The sequence below is a fragment of the Hemibagrus wyckioides genome, linkage group LG28 (assembly GCF_019097595.1).
Source record: "Hemibagrus wyckioides isolate EC202008001 linkage group LG28, SWU_Hwy_1.0, whole genome shotgun sequence".
NCBI classification, from domain to species: domain Eukaryota; kingdom Metazoa; phylum Chordata; class Actinopteri; order Siluriformes; family Bagridae; genus Hemibagrus; species Hemibagrus wyckioides.
The window spans coordinates 14,344,127-14,359,749 of NC_080737.1; the positions used below are offsets into that span (position 1 = coordinate 14,344,127).

The following is a 15,623-nucleotide window of genomic DNA, read 5'->3' on the forward strand; positions in this document are numbered from 1 at the left end:
GGGCAGTTACATAAATCTGAAAAGCTTTAGAATTTTTTTTAATTGTTTTTATAAGTTTCTTATTTTCTGATCTCATATTAGAAAGCGTTTTGAAATATATTTTAAGATCAGTGTTATAAAAGGAAATAGATGATGATGATGATGATGATGATGAAGATGTGGTGTTGGTTCTTTAACAGTTTTCAAACCCACAAGTTAGACTGCATTTACAGTCAGGTACGAAACAAAAGGAAGGTCCACTTTAAACCTGCCATTTACACAAACATCTGTTTATGTGTTAAGTTACAGTGAATAGTTATCACATGCTGTCAGAGAAACTAGTCTGGACAGAATTTTGCTCTGAACAGGCCACCAGATGCCAAAACAGCTGGTCAAGCTGGTGGCCATGTTTGGCAGCTGGTAAGTTTGTTTCCAGCTTCCTTTATTATTGACTAAATTGATCAATAAATGTTTGAGTTTTTTTCTTTTAATTACAGTGTTGTCATTTTCTTTAAAACAACATGCCCATGTAGCTGGAATTCAGAAACTGTTTCCTTTTCCACTAACAAAACGAGCTGGCAAAGACTGTCGTTTTGTTGCTTTGGTATCATTACAAACCTTTATGTAACCTTAATGTTTTGCAAAAAGACAAAAATACTGTATAAAACATTTTCTTAATGCAATTTCGTGTATCATTTTAATGACTTCATCATATAATCAGTCAAATGCATCTTTAAGTAACACTAGGCGGCTTGTATTTCTATACATTTTCCTAGAAAGGTGTTTCATGTATTTCATATAAGATTTTCTTGTAAAAAAAAAAATAAATAAAGGAGGTCTGACAGACCGCAGATGCAATGACAAGCATGAATATTATAAAGTATCTTATCACACCAGATAAACACATAACTTTAAAAGAACACCCAGTATTTTGTCTTAATTTTGACGTTACATGACCTGAAATGCATGCAGTAGCTCCACACTGCCACTAGAGGGCAGCAGAACCAAGCAAGCCTTCCATTAACTTCACCGTGCACAATAAAGGCATTTCTTTATAGTGGTTGATCATTATTATTAAGTTGTGCAAAAATGATCAGAAATCTGTGCAAATTGAAAACGTACATATTGATTAAAAAGAAAAGAAAAGACAGCAATCCTATCCAGCGTTTCATGTCAGTGTGTACTTTCCATCAGGATCGTTGTGTAGGCTACAGTATAGTGTGGTTAAGAATAACATTTAGTTTTTGTACAGAAACAGTGTCATTACATAGTTTTACCAAGTTAGGATTATTTTAAGTAGCGTACTAATCCTTAAAACACAAGTGAATGTGTGTCAGTGTCCTACCTTTAAGTCAGCAAATAAAAACACTTTAGATAAATTCATTCCAACATAAATAATTTCAGAGCAGTTTTAAAAACATCAACATCTATACACACCAACTACTTTTCACTAATACACTCATGTTGTGTGGGTTTTATCACCTGCTGCTTTAACCCTTTCCACACTTTCACAAGTCTGAGCACTCAAAATAATGTCCAGTAGGTGCCATATTACTTCGATATAAGCCTATAAATCCCTTAAAATGTACCTTTTGTTACATATTCTACCACCTCCAATGTACTGTCAGTCATTTTGTCAATTAAAACCAAATCCCTGGTATTTTAAAAAGGTTGTGTACATTTGGAATTAGCATTAGTATCAATAAAGGGTGTCTAGTACACTTTCGAACACTTGATAGCTATTCTATGTCCACTATATGGTCACTATATATTGACAGGATTTATGGCTTCCCCATTACAGCCAAAGATCTTGGATCAGAGTGAAGCTTTTGTACAATTTGTTGGCCCTGATGAAATGATTGAACATTGTTTATGAAAGGGACAGACTCCTGTTTGACTGACTGGTTGGAGTTTATAAACAGGATATGATCTGTGAGCTGCTGGTTGCTGACCTCTGTAGGCGATATACAGAAAACGTGTCAGAATGACTCATAAAATAGTCCTCCAAAATCCTCCTTAACAACTTAAATAATGAACTCAGAAACTACACTGCCTTAGTAGTTCCTCAAGAACTGGTTGCTGTTGTACAAAAGACATTATTCACTGTCCGGTGTCACCCAAATGAGGATGAGGTTCCGTTCTGAGCCTGGTTCCTCTCAAGGTTTCTTCCTCACAGGGAGTGTGCCACCGTCGCCTCAGGCTTTCTCATTAGGGATAAAATAGTTACTTAACTTAGACTTTATCATTTTTTCCCCCCTCTATGTTTCTATACTTCCGTAAAGCTGCTTTGAGACAACGTCCATTGTTAAAAGCGCTATTCAAATAAATGTGCAGAAGACAAAATACAGCTTGAATCCAGTTTCATTACACCGGGGTTGTTGCGAGGGGTTCTGTCTCCTGCCCTGCCAAACGTGTGTTGGGTCTCCGTCGGCTGATTTCATGGAGGAACCCTCGCCGGCTGGGCTCTGGGGAAAGAGAGAGATATACATCATATGCATCAAAAACATGCATTTCTTACACATGTTTAAGGACTAAGGCTTGAAAATGTCAGGATACTAACAGGCATGTCTTGTGAAACTCACAGCATGCAGTTGCACCATAGATCCCCCCCCCAACCTCTTAATGCATTTCAAAGGCTAAATGTGGAGCTTTGCATTTTTGATGGATTATATACTGATGGAAATGTGCATGTTGTTGTTGAGCTCTTGGCTGGTTTTACCCCGGATGCCCTTCCTGATTCAAACCTCCCATTTTATCCAGGCTTGGGACCGGCACTGCATCCAGTGGTTGGGATTTGGGCACTGGCTGGGAATCAAACCCGGGCCTTCCACAAGAAACTTACCACTGAGCCACCATGCATGACAAAAAATCTGGATTATTGCCTTTGTATGTAATGTATTGAAGTTAACATTTTATAATACCCTGATTATTATTTATAAATCTTATGATTTTGCTGTATCTGTTTAAAAAAAAAACAAAAAAGCTTAAGTGCTGTCCATTATATCTCTGTCCCAGCGTTATTGAGTATTTGGAGAGATATGAATTATTCGTCCACATCTCCCTTTCCTTATCTCTCTGCTCAGAAGCAGCTATACACACAGTCACAATCCATTACACACTGAAAGCCGATAGTGTCCTGACTAATCTTATATCAGACTTGCGGTCATTCATTTGTTTATACTGATTGAAAAAGTCGCCAGAGGTTTTTTAAAACCCTAAAATACTATAATTTGGGCAGTGGTGTTTTAAGTGGTTTAAGGTTCCGTGTTGTTGATTAGGGTTCAAGCTCCAGCACCACCAAGCTCCACTTTTGGGCAATTGTGCAAGGCTCTTAACCCTCCCTGCTCCATAGGTGCTATATCATAGTGCCCCCTGTGTTCTGACCCCAACGTCCTCAGCTGGGACATGCAAAGAAAGGAATTTCACTATGCTGTAATGTGTGTCTGATAATAAAGGCTTCTTGCTGTTCTTACTGGTATTTAATAATGATTACCTCTTTGAGGTGAAGGAAGCAATATTGTACTGCATTCTCCAGGATCTTCACTTATGATGCCCAGGTTGCGGTTCCATTTTTTCCAGTTGACCTCTTCCACTCTGAAAAATGCACAAATGCACCAATCTACTGGTGATAATCAGTTTACCAAACGACTGGATTATGGTTAAGAGATACTGTGAGCGTAAAATCAAAGCGGTCAGGTGACTGTTCCATGTGCCATCATTCTACACAGGGAAGAATCAAACTCAAGTTTTCAGCCTCGGCTCAGAGAGATCATCTTGCCTCTGTCAACTCTGGGATCTAAACGAACATCTGGATTTCTGTAAAAGTGGCTTTGTAAATGATGTGAATTGCTGAAACGGGCTATACAAATAAAATTGAACCGTAATTGAATTTAATGTAGAAGTCGCTAGTCAAAGCCATACTTGAGTGTGAATTAAAAAGGTTTTTTATTTTTAGAAGCAACTCTAGATTTAAGAATATTGGAGGATTTAGGTTAAATTGAACAAAATGTCCCTTTTGTTTGATGAAATTCATATCATTTCCCGCCCCCATGAGATTCTATTCTTTCATATTTTCTTTAGAGTAATTTTATTTTTTGATTACATTCTCATTGAATTCCATTAATAAACATCAAATTTGATTGCACCATCCTCTAAATTGTTCTAGAAGTACCACACCATGTTACTCTTTTACTTTCCGGTCAAACCATCCATACATCTATAGCTATAAAGCTTGTTTCTTTAACCTGAGACACCAGCGCCAGTCCTCCTCTTTTTTGCCCAGGTTCCTCTTCACTCCTGAGCGTAACTTCGTCTTCAGGCAGCACGCGTATCTCTCCAGATCCAGGATGGTAATGGCACGCTGGGAAAACACACACATTTACTATATGATATTAAAAATCTAACATATCGCTGACATGTTCAACAAGTACTGTGTTGCTCGTTTGGGTCCATTAATGATGTGACAGTGACATTTTAACTATAAAATAAATTATCCATCCATTTTCTGAAACGCTAATACAGTAGTACACAGGGCCTGAGCAGAAGAAGGTGGACACCCTGGAGAGGAAGCCAATGCTCCCGTAATAACACACTACAGATAATTTAGAGATGCCGATCAACCTACAAAACATGTATTTGAACTGGAGGTGGAAACCCTGGAAGCACAGCTATACAGGAGGTGGACGCCTATATATAATAAATTTCACTTGATTTCAGTTCATCAGGTTGCCAATAATTCCAGTGGACGCTGTGTTTATACCTGTAGTTTCCAGATACTGGTGCTTTCCTTGGACATCTTTTCCACAGTCTTGCTCATCAGAGCGATCAACATGTTCAGCAGCAGTATGTACGTGAGCACAATGTAGGATATGAGCAGCACATAAAATATGTGTTTATACTCATACTGCTCTGTGAACTCCAGGTCGCCCATGCCTATAGTGAACTTAAACAGCTCCAGCGTGGTGAAGGCGATGGTTTTAAAGCTGGGTTTTTTGCAGCCTCCTGCAGCATCTACATACAATGTCCGTCCAATCAAGTGGTATCTCGGGGTTGGTTCGGAGGTTTCTTCCGAGTCACCTTTGAGGAGAGTGACCACAGCTGTTTGGAGAGCGAAGAAAAGAAACACTTTATTGACCAGGATGATGTTTTTGTGGAGCAAAAAAAAATGACAAGTGTATAAGATAGTACCTGCTGAAAATCCAAAGAGGAAGACCATGTAGACGAAGAGGAAGCGCAAAATGTCACTAAGGATCATCTAGTAAACAAAAGGAGTCGGAATATGAAATCCTCAAATATTTAAGATGGGGACAGATCCACAGTGTACGGCAGTGTACTCACGGTGTGTTAACTTTAGGAAAATAAAATGAATAAATCAGTCACCCTCTGAATCATAACGCTGTAGATGCCCATGTGGCGGGTTCCTCTGGAGAAGTAGAGCAGATTAACCCAACACAGAGCCACGCTGAGCACCAGGAAGGCAAGATACTCCTTCAACCCGCCGAGATACAGCCCCATACAGATCATAAAGAACACAGCCTGAAATAAACTACAGCACCAGAAGACATGTATGTGACATGTACAGGGGATAGAAAATCTACACACCCCATGTGATGAATCATGACAGTATTTTTTCCAAAAAAGTAAAATAAATAATAAATAAGGGGCAAAAAAATGTAATTTCGTCCTATATGCATGGATTATGTGCATACAGCAATATATACTGTGTGTTTTAAAATGTTGGAGCACTCACAAAAGCAGCTCAGAATAGCCATCTACCAGCAGTGTTTTCAGACTCGGCCGCTTTTTCTTTATATTCATCAGCTACAAGAAGGCACAAGTCATCGTTACACGTTAGACTAATTAATGTTAAGACACTGTATTTTTTTAAACAAAGTAAACGATATGCACCACAGTGACGAAGAAGTAAACTGATCCGAGAGCCATGATGATCCGTCCGGCGAGCATTAAGTAGCCGCCAAGAATGTTTTCCTCATCCTTTTTTGGAACGTATTCCCAGATTTTAATCTCGGGCTAGATTAAAGTGAATACATAAACTGTACACCAGTTAATGGTAAAAGTTTTCTTAAATTACGTATTAATTATTTTTTTTAAATGTATTTATTTTAATACTATATAATAAAATATAATAATCATTTATTTAATTATAATTCATATTATTTGTTCGAATTAGTCTGTGGCCTTGACTCACGTGTCCTTCTTCACGGTGATAAGAAACAATTGTGAAGATGGCGAGATAAATGAGATAAACAATAAACTTAAACAGGAATATCCGGTGGGCGAATCTGTTCCATTTGTCGTCCAGGAGTTTATTAAGCGGCTCAGTTTGGAGCATCTCGAGACGATTCTGAAACAAAACACCACAGCATCAGCGACTCTGTTCAGGATCCTCGATGTTCTTTTCTTAACTCTAATTGACTTGAGTTATAAGGACAAAATTATTTACAAAGCATTATCAGCCTCATATATCAGGAGGCATACATAAATAATGAAAATGTACAGTCAGTGCATATTACGCGTTAAAGAGAAGTCAAGCGTATCAGATAATTAGCCGAGTTTCTGCAGAGTATATATTTCTCTTACAGGTATTTCTGTGCCATAAACAACTATCTCCAGGACAGAGTTTGGCTCGTAGGTGTCTAGAGACTCCAGGTCATATAGAGAAGCGTACACTGGGCCATATGCCCACTCAGTGAACTTTCGGGACAGATGCCTGCACTCTTCTTGGTGGAACTCGCGATGGAGAATGTGTTCAAACAGCTGGAGGAACAAAGAAAAAATGAATATTATATCTTTAATGTGATATCAGTAACTTTGACCGTGGCATGGTTGCTGGTGCCAGATGGGCTGGTTTAGATTTTTTACAAACTGCTGATTTCCTGGGATTTCCATGAACAAGAGCCACTAGAGTATACTTCATCCAGTAAGCAGCAGATCTGACACTCTGTTGAGAAACGTCAGAGGAGAACGGCCAGACTTCTTTGAACTGATAGGAAAGGTGACAGTAACTCAAATAACAACACTTTACAATTGTAGTGAGCAGAAAAGCATCTCAGAGCATGCTACATGTCAAACATTGGCTACAACAGCACAAGACCACATCTGCTTCCACTCCTGTCAGCCAACAACCGGAATCTAAGGCTACAGTGGGCAGAGATTCAGTGAAACTGGAAATAACAAGCCAGGTCATTTTCTCCTGTCCAGTTTTAGTGAGTACCTACAGTATACCTGAGTCTTGCCTTTACTTTAATGGATAACCTCACACGGCAGCTGTAGTCGTAAAGATTGCCTTGAGGTATGCTCCAGGACGCTCTTACTGAAAATCCTTTCAACACACTTCATAACCTACTGCTTGCTTGTACTCTTCTACAGCTCTATATTGTAATGACACTATCCCGTATCACCCAGAAGAGAAGATTTCCCCTATCACCGTTACCTTTGGCTCATTCATTAGGGATTTAAGCTGCTGACTTGTGACAGTTGTTAAGCTACATCTTACTTTTCATGCGAAAACACTGTGGGACAAGATGAAGTTATCTGCTGCCTTAGTGTACCAAACCTAAAAAGGGGAAGTGTGTCTCAAGTACAGTCATGTGCAATTGCCACACTGCCCTTGCAGATAATATTTCCCAGCACTTTTTGCAGATAAAATTGTAAGAAAACATCACAAGACTGAACGGAATGAAAGAGCCATTTAACATCAGGAAGCCCCAATATAAATATACAATTGTTCAAGACTTCTAAAACGAATCAGTGTTCCTCAAACCAGTCCTAGATTCCCCCTATCCTGACCACATCCAGCGGATATCCGAAGGCTTTGAAAATCTCTGCACAATTAAAACATGCACAAACTCCACATGCAATGCATTTGTACCATAATTCACCTGGGAAGCTTATTCAGTTCACTTATTATTCAGTTTACTTATTATACATTTTTGGTACTGATACACTCTTACCCCAATCTTTCCTAACTTCGCAGCCAGCTTGATGGGAGTAAGTCCCCGATTGTTCTTAATGTCCTCCAGCTTTTCCTGTTTGGGATTCCTAGCAGCATCTTTGGTAAGAATGTAGTCGTACATGGAAATGACGAAGTCTGTATTTTCGGGGCTGTTATCAGCCACCATCACAAGAGCATGGAGGACCGAGTTGCCCAGAGTGTCTGTACACCTCACGTCTGCTTTTTCCATCAGCAGGTCCACAATGTCTTTCTGATTAGTACATGCTGCCAGAGAAAGTGGAAGCTCCCCTGTGGAAAAGGGTTTGGAGTTTATTAATGAACACATGGAATGCTGTGTACCACTGATTAAGCTATAAAGGTATAATCTATGATCTTACACTTAACATTCCTATAATGCTTCCTCCTCATCACTTACCAAAGTAGAAACAAGTTTCACTAAGTGGCTGGAAGAACGTCCCACAGGCCTTTGCATGGACATCAGCACCTTTCTCAATGAGCAGCGCAACAAAGTGCTTGTTTCTCCTCTCAATGGCAATATGAAGAGCCGTCTGTCCTGCACCAATCACACAAAATCAACAAATGAATCACACAACAGGTACCTACCTGGGAACGATTTTCTTCTTCCAAGACGTTAAATCAGTCACCACAAACACCTGCTCATTTTCTGTACTGAGAAACTAAGAGATGTCCACTACAGGCTAATAATACTCTAAATAATAAGGGGAGGATCTTGATTGACAGAGCAGAAAAGGATTGAATTTTTTTATTTGGAAGATTGCAAGTTTGAAATCCTGAGGCCGTTGTGGTCAGCTGTCCAAAAGAGCAGAATTGATCTTGCTAGCTGGTTGGAAATGATGACATTACTCTCTCAGATCAAAGCAACACAAGCTGTGGTGATGCCGGACTGTAAAGTCATGGAAAAGCGGTGTGAAAGCCTGAATTTCAGAACTAAATGTACAGCAAACAGCTTTGCAGTAGATTGAGAACATTTTAACAGGATGACCGTGCAGTATGCTCTTTCTTCATAGAGTGTGATGGGGTCAATTGCTGAAAGCAGAGTGGAAGAACCTGACCTCCAGATGCATTTGTGACCAAACCTCAATCCTTGTGACTGAAAGGAAAGAAACGCTCACAGCACTATTCCAACATTTAATGGAAAGCATTTTCAAGAGAGTAGAAGCAGATATAACAGCAAAAAGGTTGGATGTACATATTATCATCTAAATTTTATCTACAATAAATCAGCACTGATAAACATATTGGGGCACTTTACAGGTATACAATTACAATTCCAGGTGGACAGGTGAGTAAGGATACCCTGTCTGTATACAGAACTACCATATGACCACTAGATAGTATACAGGTGATGGAACTTTCTCAGCACAGATGAGTCACATACATCAGACATAACATTATGACCACTGACAGGTGAAGTGAGTAAGACTGATGATCTCCTCATCATGGCACCTGTTAGTGGGTGGGATATATTAGGCAGCAAGTGAACATTTTGTCCTCAAAGTTGACGTGTTAGAAGCAGGAAAAATGGGCAAGCGTAAGGATTTGAGAGAGTTTGACAAGGGCCAAATTGTGATGGCTAGACGACTGGATCAGAGCATCTCCAAAACTGCAGCTCTTGTGGGGTGTTCCCGGTCTGCAGTGGTCAGTATCTATCATAAGGGGTCCAAAGAAGGAACAGTGGTGAACCGGTGACAGGGTCATGGGCGACCAAGGCTCACTGATGCACGTGGGGAAGAAAGCTGGCCTGTGAGATCTTATCTAACAGATGAGCTACTGTTGGACAAATTGCTGAAGAAGTTAATGCTGGTTCTGATAGAAAGGTGTCAGAATACACAGTGCATGACGGGTCAGGGCCGTTTTGGCAGCAAAAGGGGGACCAAGAATAATATTAGGCAGGTGGTCATAATGTTATGCCTGGTCAGTATATCTAATAATTGAGTACTTATAGAAAAGGTATATTCCCTATACGAGTCAAATTTGGTAAAATATAATACAGATATTAAAAAGTTCAAATATTCATACCTTCATAATAGGTATCTGTATATGCTGCATTCACGAACTTATCCAGATGTCCCATTCTCTCTGCGATACCCAGCAAGTGCTCCACTGTTGCATTATCTCCATTTCTCAGGTTTAGCAGAGCTTTCATCAGGGCTGTCTTGCCATTGGGCCGATCTGATGGACACGTGACATAATAATAAAACTGCTACTATATTTCTCAACTATATTTAAGCGCACTGATTTTATATACAGATGTTTCAAACATAGTTCTTACATTCACTGTTTGTCAGCTTCTTGTTTGTTTTTTGCAGATACTCCTCCAGGCCCTCCAGCCTAGTGACATCACCACTGGACACGGCATCAAAAAGCCTCTTAATGTCAAACCTATCACGCTCATTTGATTCGGCTTTTATCCCGCGTATATCGCTGCAGAAAGAACAAACATGAACCATTCATAAACATGTTCACTTAATTATGGATGTGATGTTGAGCCACCACTCCGTCCAGGGTGTATCCTGCCTTGATGCCCGATGAGGCCTGAGATAAGCACAGGCTCCCCGTGACCCAAGGATAGATCGGATAAGCGGTAGACAATAAAATGAAAAATGAAAGAAAAAGTATACATTGTATTGGAACTCAATATCTGATCAGTGTTTCATTATAGATTTGCACGGTGCTAGAGAAGTATTTTCCTCTCTCTCTCTGTATTCAGATATTTACAGTTACATTTCTGGTATTTGGCAGACACCCTTATCCAGAACGACTTACATTTTATTTAACTGAGCAGGTGATGGTTAAGGGCCTTGCTCAGGGGCCCAGAAGTGGTGGACTTGGTGGACCTGGGATTCAAACTTCTTATCAGTAGTCCAACACCTCAACCACTAAGGTGCCACATCCCCCATATATTTTGCTCCCTCTGTATTTCAGATAATCGCTGAAATGGTGTTTTCGACCCATGTACTTAGAAGCAAGTGTTATATCTTCTCACCTATATTCTGCCCTCTGCATTATTATTGGCTAGAACATCATTCTCAAAGATAAGTCTTTCATATCTCTGCAGACTGCAAGTCGCCATACACATTATTTTTTCCCCTCCCATAAGTTGGCAGATCCCTATTGTTAGACATCTATTTTCCATTAAGTCTGGCAATCACAGTCTAATTGTTAGACTGCTTGTGAGGGAGAACTTCTATCCAATCCTAGCATGAGATGTGGGATTTGATAGAACACTAGCAGGTTCTTTCAACTGTTCCTCTTTAAACTTTACTTTAAAGTTATTATGTCAATCATTCTGTCAATGCCTTTTTTAGGTTGGTACAATCCAGCATAAAAACTGTATTACTCTTTATATTCCAGTGATGGAATACTTTATTGCTTCTTTAAGTGCACGTACTGTAGGTACATTAAAAATTCAGACTTCTACTCACTCAGAAAAGTTCAGGTTGTATCGGACTTGGCAAGAAAAATCACCGTGGTCCTCTGGGAGGTCAGTGTCCATTGGCACTTTGTCCTTTCCACATGCTTGTCGATCCTTCCTTGTTGCTTTGGCCTTAGCCCTCTCCTGACACGTCCTGTCATCCGTCTCAAAAGTAAAGGTTTCCGCAGTATCCATACTGTTCCTTGTAGACCTTAGTGTCACAATTCTGAGTAAAGAAGTATTATAAATTCCAGTCAAACAATAAATTCATATTCAAGTCATATCCATTTTCATTCTCTTTTCTATGTCAGATTAGTTTACAGAATCAGAATATAGTATTGTATAAGATTATTTGCCTTATAGTAAGGATAATAAATATAAGAAGTATAATAAGCATGACTGTCAAAGAAGCAGCTTTTCCAATAGTTAAGAAAGAAACTTTGAAGTGGGAAGTGAAGGTGGAAGGAAGTCAAGTGTTGCCACAAACCCTCTTCACATAAATCCAACTCATGAACTATTTCGCAAAATATGCCTAGGTGCTGTTGCCTTACTGGAAGGTCCGACGTTTTAGTTTTCCAGTTGCTAAACCTTTCAATTAAATATTCTCAAGGTGTGCTTCGGTTCTTCCCTATCTGAAATCCTAGAGCAAATTCTTTTTAGAAAGACACTTAAATCAGCTATATGAGCCTTGAGAAGACTTGTGTGACAATACTTTCTGATAAGACCTTTTGAATGTTATTATTATTAAGTGTTCATACAGTGTACTCTCAGTGTACCAAGCAGCTATGTGTATTTCCCATAGCTATAAGTATTACCTAGAATATGCATAGCTTTTATATCATAAAGTAAAATGTTAGCTATGTTATCTGAAACATACAGTGTAACCAGAGGATAATGCTGTTAGGCTTGTTAAAAGCCTGTCAGTTAGCATGGTTTAGCCGGTAACCAGCAGGCGAAAACAACAAAACAAAACAAAACAGAGAGTACTGGATAAGTGCTACAGCAAATGTGCATGTATAAATCTGTGTGTTTTAGCACATGGTGTAAAAAGCTTAATTAGCTTAACTAGCAATAATCCTTTCTTCTCCAGGCTTAGCTAGCAAGATTACCTTCACACATTCAGGCACCAAAGTATAAAACAACTTTAACACACACAAACTAATTTATCAGCTCCTAGCCTGCTAGCCTCATGCACTAGCTCAATGTAATGAAATTTTTCAACACCTTTAATGGTTTTATTGAGTAATGCTTGTTGTCATCATGATTATCGATGGTTATTATTATCGTTTACTATTTCTAAAGTTGATATGAAGTTCAGTCATAAACAAGTGATTTCACAATATTAATCTGAAGGGATTGAAACAGTGCCTAAACATCCTGCTTTAAATGAAACCTTGGATGTGACAAGAAAATTCTTATTATCATGTGATGTAGTCTTGATGTCCCACACTACTCCCAGGTTTTCTTGGTAACTGTTATTTTGTGCGTAAATTCTTGATCTATTTTTATTAAAACTGGTTTATTTACCAGATTAGATAACTTTCACTTGACTGTGAAATGTTAAACTTACTGTAGGTGTATCCTGTAACATCACTGTAACATTCATCAGAAGAAGAAAAACCTTAGTCATAACTTTTATGCAAACTAAATATATTTCCCAGTCATAAAGAGGAAGCCCTATGCTGTGATACAGACGGAAAAGCAGAAAGCAAATACGAAAAAAAAGGAGAAGTCTCAGTGTGGTTTTAGGACTGTCTGGACACTTAATATCATATGAATGAATTTGGTTACCACAGCAACAGTTCACATGATATTATCCTAGCAGTATAAAGTATCTGACAAAACATTAGGGACATTTGACCATCACAAGTATATGTGGGCTTGTCACAAAGTTAGAGGCACATGATTGTCTAGAATGACTGTATGCTGTAGCTTTCCCTTCATTGGAACTAAGAGGCCCAAACTTGTTCCAGAATAACAGTGTCCCTGTGCACAAAACGAGCTCCATGGAGGCACGGTTTGCCAAAATTGGAGTGGAAGAACCTGAGTGTCCTTCACAAAACCCTGACTCTAACTCAACCCCATTGGAATGAACTGAAACAGTGACTGCACCCCAGACCTCCTCACCCAACATCAACACCTGATCTCTATAATGCTCTTGTACCTGAATGAACACAAATCCTCACAGCCATGCTTCAACATCTAACAGAAAGCTGTTTCAGAGTGGACAGTGGAGGTTATTATAACAGAGAAGCTCACGTCAGATGTCCACAAACCATCGACTTTGACCGTTGAGTGTAGATGTATACTGTGACTTCTAGCTTATGGATTGCCCCTAGACATTAATAAACTAATTCTGACACAAATTGGTCATGTAAAAAGCAACATGAGAGATGAACACTATTATGATGGTGTCTAACACGTCACTCAAAAACCTCCTATAGATGTTCAGTTGGGATGAGGTCTGGTGACCATTAAGGGCATAGCATAAGATTAGAGTCAGCATATAATTCAGCAGACCCACTCAAACAACCCTGCTTAGCTTTATAATAGGATTATATATACTCTAACTGCATTTGCTATATAATTGCATTTTGTTTCTATCTTTATATTAAAGCATCTGCCAAATTATTACCTACATTTGTAATGAGAAAACACATACAACAGGCTCTTGCGTTTGCAAACATTCGAAAACAACAGATATTGATCAGATGGTTGTGAGAGCTACCAACCAGGCAGAGCTGAACGATAAATTTTTTATATATTTTTTTATGCTGCTGTTACATGATGCACACATGCATTAGCACACATACCTTAGCCAGAATCCTTAAGTGTTTTATGTATGGAGGCTTAGACGCAGTATCTCCTTCTAGTGAAAAGCTGCTTTTCCAAAAAGCAAACTGAAATCGCGAAACCAAACCAAACCCGGGATGATAAATGGGCTCAGGGGGCATTATCATATATTATATGTATGTGTATATAATGTGATATATAATATCATATTATTGATCAGCCTGAAGTGGATCACATTGTCTCTCCACTGGGGTGTGGCAGTTGTTTGTTACTCAAAAGGCATGTTTGTTTTGCAGATTCTTCTGATATTCTGAAGTCTACAATTAGTGTCAGTGCAAATCAGCAGCAACAACTACAGTGACATAGACATGATTGTTGATAAATTGCACATTCCGGGAGCAATTCTAGGTTGGAATTCAAAAGTGCTGAGGTATTTATGTGGAAGACGATAATACATCCGTAATATGAAAAAAAAGAAAAGAGAGAATTAAGGATGATAGATAAAAGCAGATGAGATAATGGTACTTACCAAAAAGTCACTTAAATATCCAACCTGTGGTGAGATTTAATTGAATTTGATCCCCAACTGTGTTAACACCTTTCACTTCATAACAGCATCTTTTATTCTGGCTTCGGCTGCCTGAAAATGAAGCAGAAGAGGAAGTGATCGCTTGCAAGTACTGAGAGAGAGAGAGAGAGAGAGAGAGAGAGAGGGAGAGAGAAAGAGAGAGAGAGAGAGAGCTCTCTCACTGTCTCTGGATGTAAGAGAATCCCAGAGTGGATGTAAAAGAATCCCAGAGAAACCTCAAGACTCATTTAGGATCGAAAATTGTTGTCTGTAGAACTACTGCGTATAAAATTGTGATTTTTGTATCATGCTGATAAAAAGCATCTCTAAACAGAGTGCTATTTTTCCTCATTTCACAAGCTTTTTAGATTTTTATAATGATAGCGCATGCACTTATCAAGTATCATAACTAACTCAATTCAAAATCATTTACAAATTGAAACCGAAGCATACTAAGTGCATCTGGGGTTAGACTTTCGATCTATATTTATTGTAGTCATGTCATTCACAATTTATTCATATTTTCACCACACAAATGGGGTCTATTTAAAGGTCCAAAAACGGTATTTTCTTCTCAGTGTGTCAGAGCAATGCATGACATGTAGCACACATACAGCTGGCAGAACACTGTGTATTTGCAGATGTGGTTTGAAAAAAACACTACCCACTTCTGCACACTTATACATGGTGGACACACACACACACACACACACACACACAGACATTTAAATGCCAGAACCAGCGTTCACATCATGTGATTTGCGGAAAAGAAACTGCACAAGTGAAACTCTCTGAGCAATAGTGGAAACAATGCAATGGGAAAATATTGTGTTATTTGCTTTAACAGTTCAATGATTTACAAATGATAGTAA

General features: G+C 38.9%; 1 protein-coding gene across 1 annotated transcript; it reads right to left on the minus strand.

The window, feature by feature from the left end:
* Positions 1–14,847, minus strand: trpv1 (transient receptor potential cation channel, subfamily V, member 1). The gene is made up of 16 exons (XM_058383506.1): positions 14,713–14,847; positions 11,401–11,616; positions 10,248–10,399; positions 9,995–10,147; positions 8,370–8,507; positions 7,953–8,242; positions 6,580–6,756; positions 6,188–6,343; positions 5,887–6,009; positions 5,729–5,799; positions 5,359–5,524; positions 5,167–5,233; positions 4,739–5,076; positions 4,224–4,339; positions 3,473–3,573; positions 1–2,444 (listed from the first exon to the last, which is right to left on the minus strand). The coding sequence occupies exons 2-16, from the start codon at positions 11,583–11,585 to the stop codon at positions 2,344–2,346; spliced, it is 2,334 nt and encodes a 777-aa protein (XP_058239489.1). The 5' UTR covers positions 11,586–11,616; positions 14,713–14,847; the 3' UTR covers positions 1–2,343.
* Between the last annotated feature and the right edge of the window lie 776 nt (positions 14,848–15,623).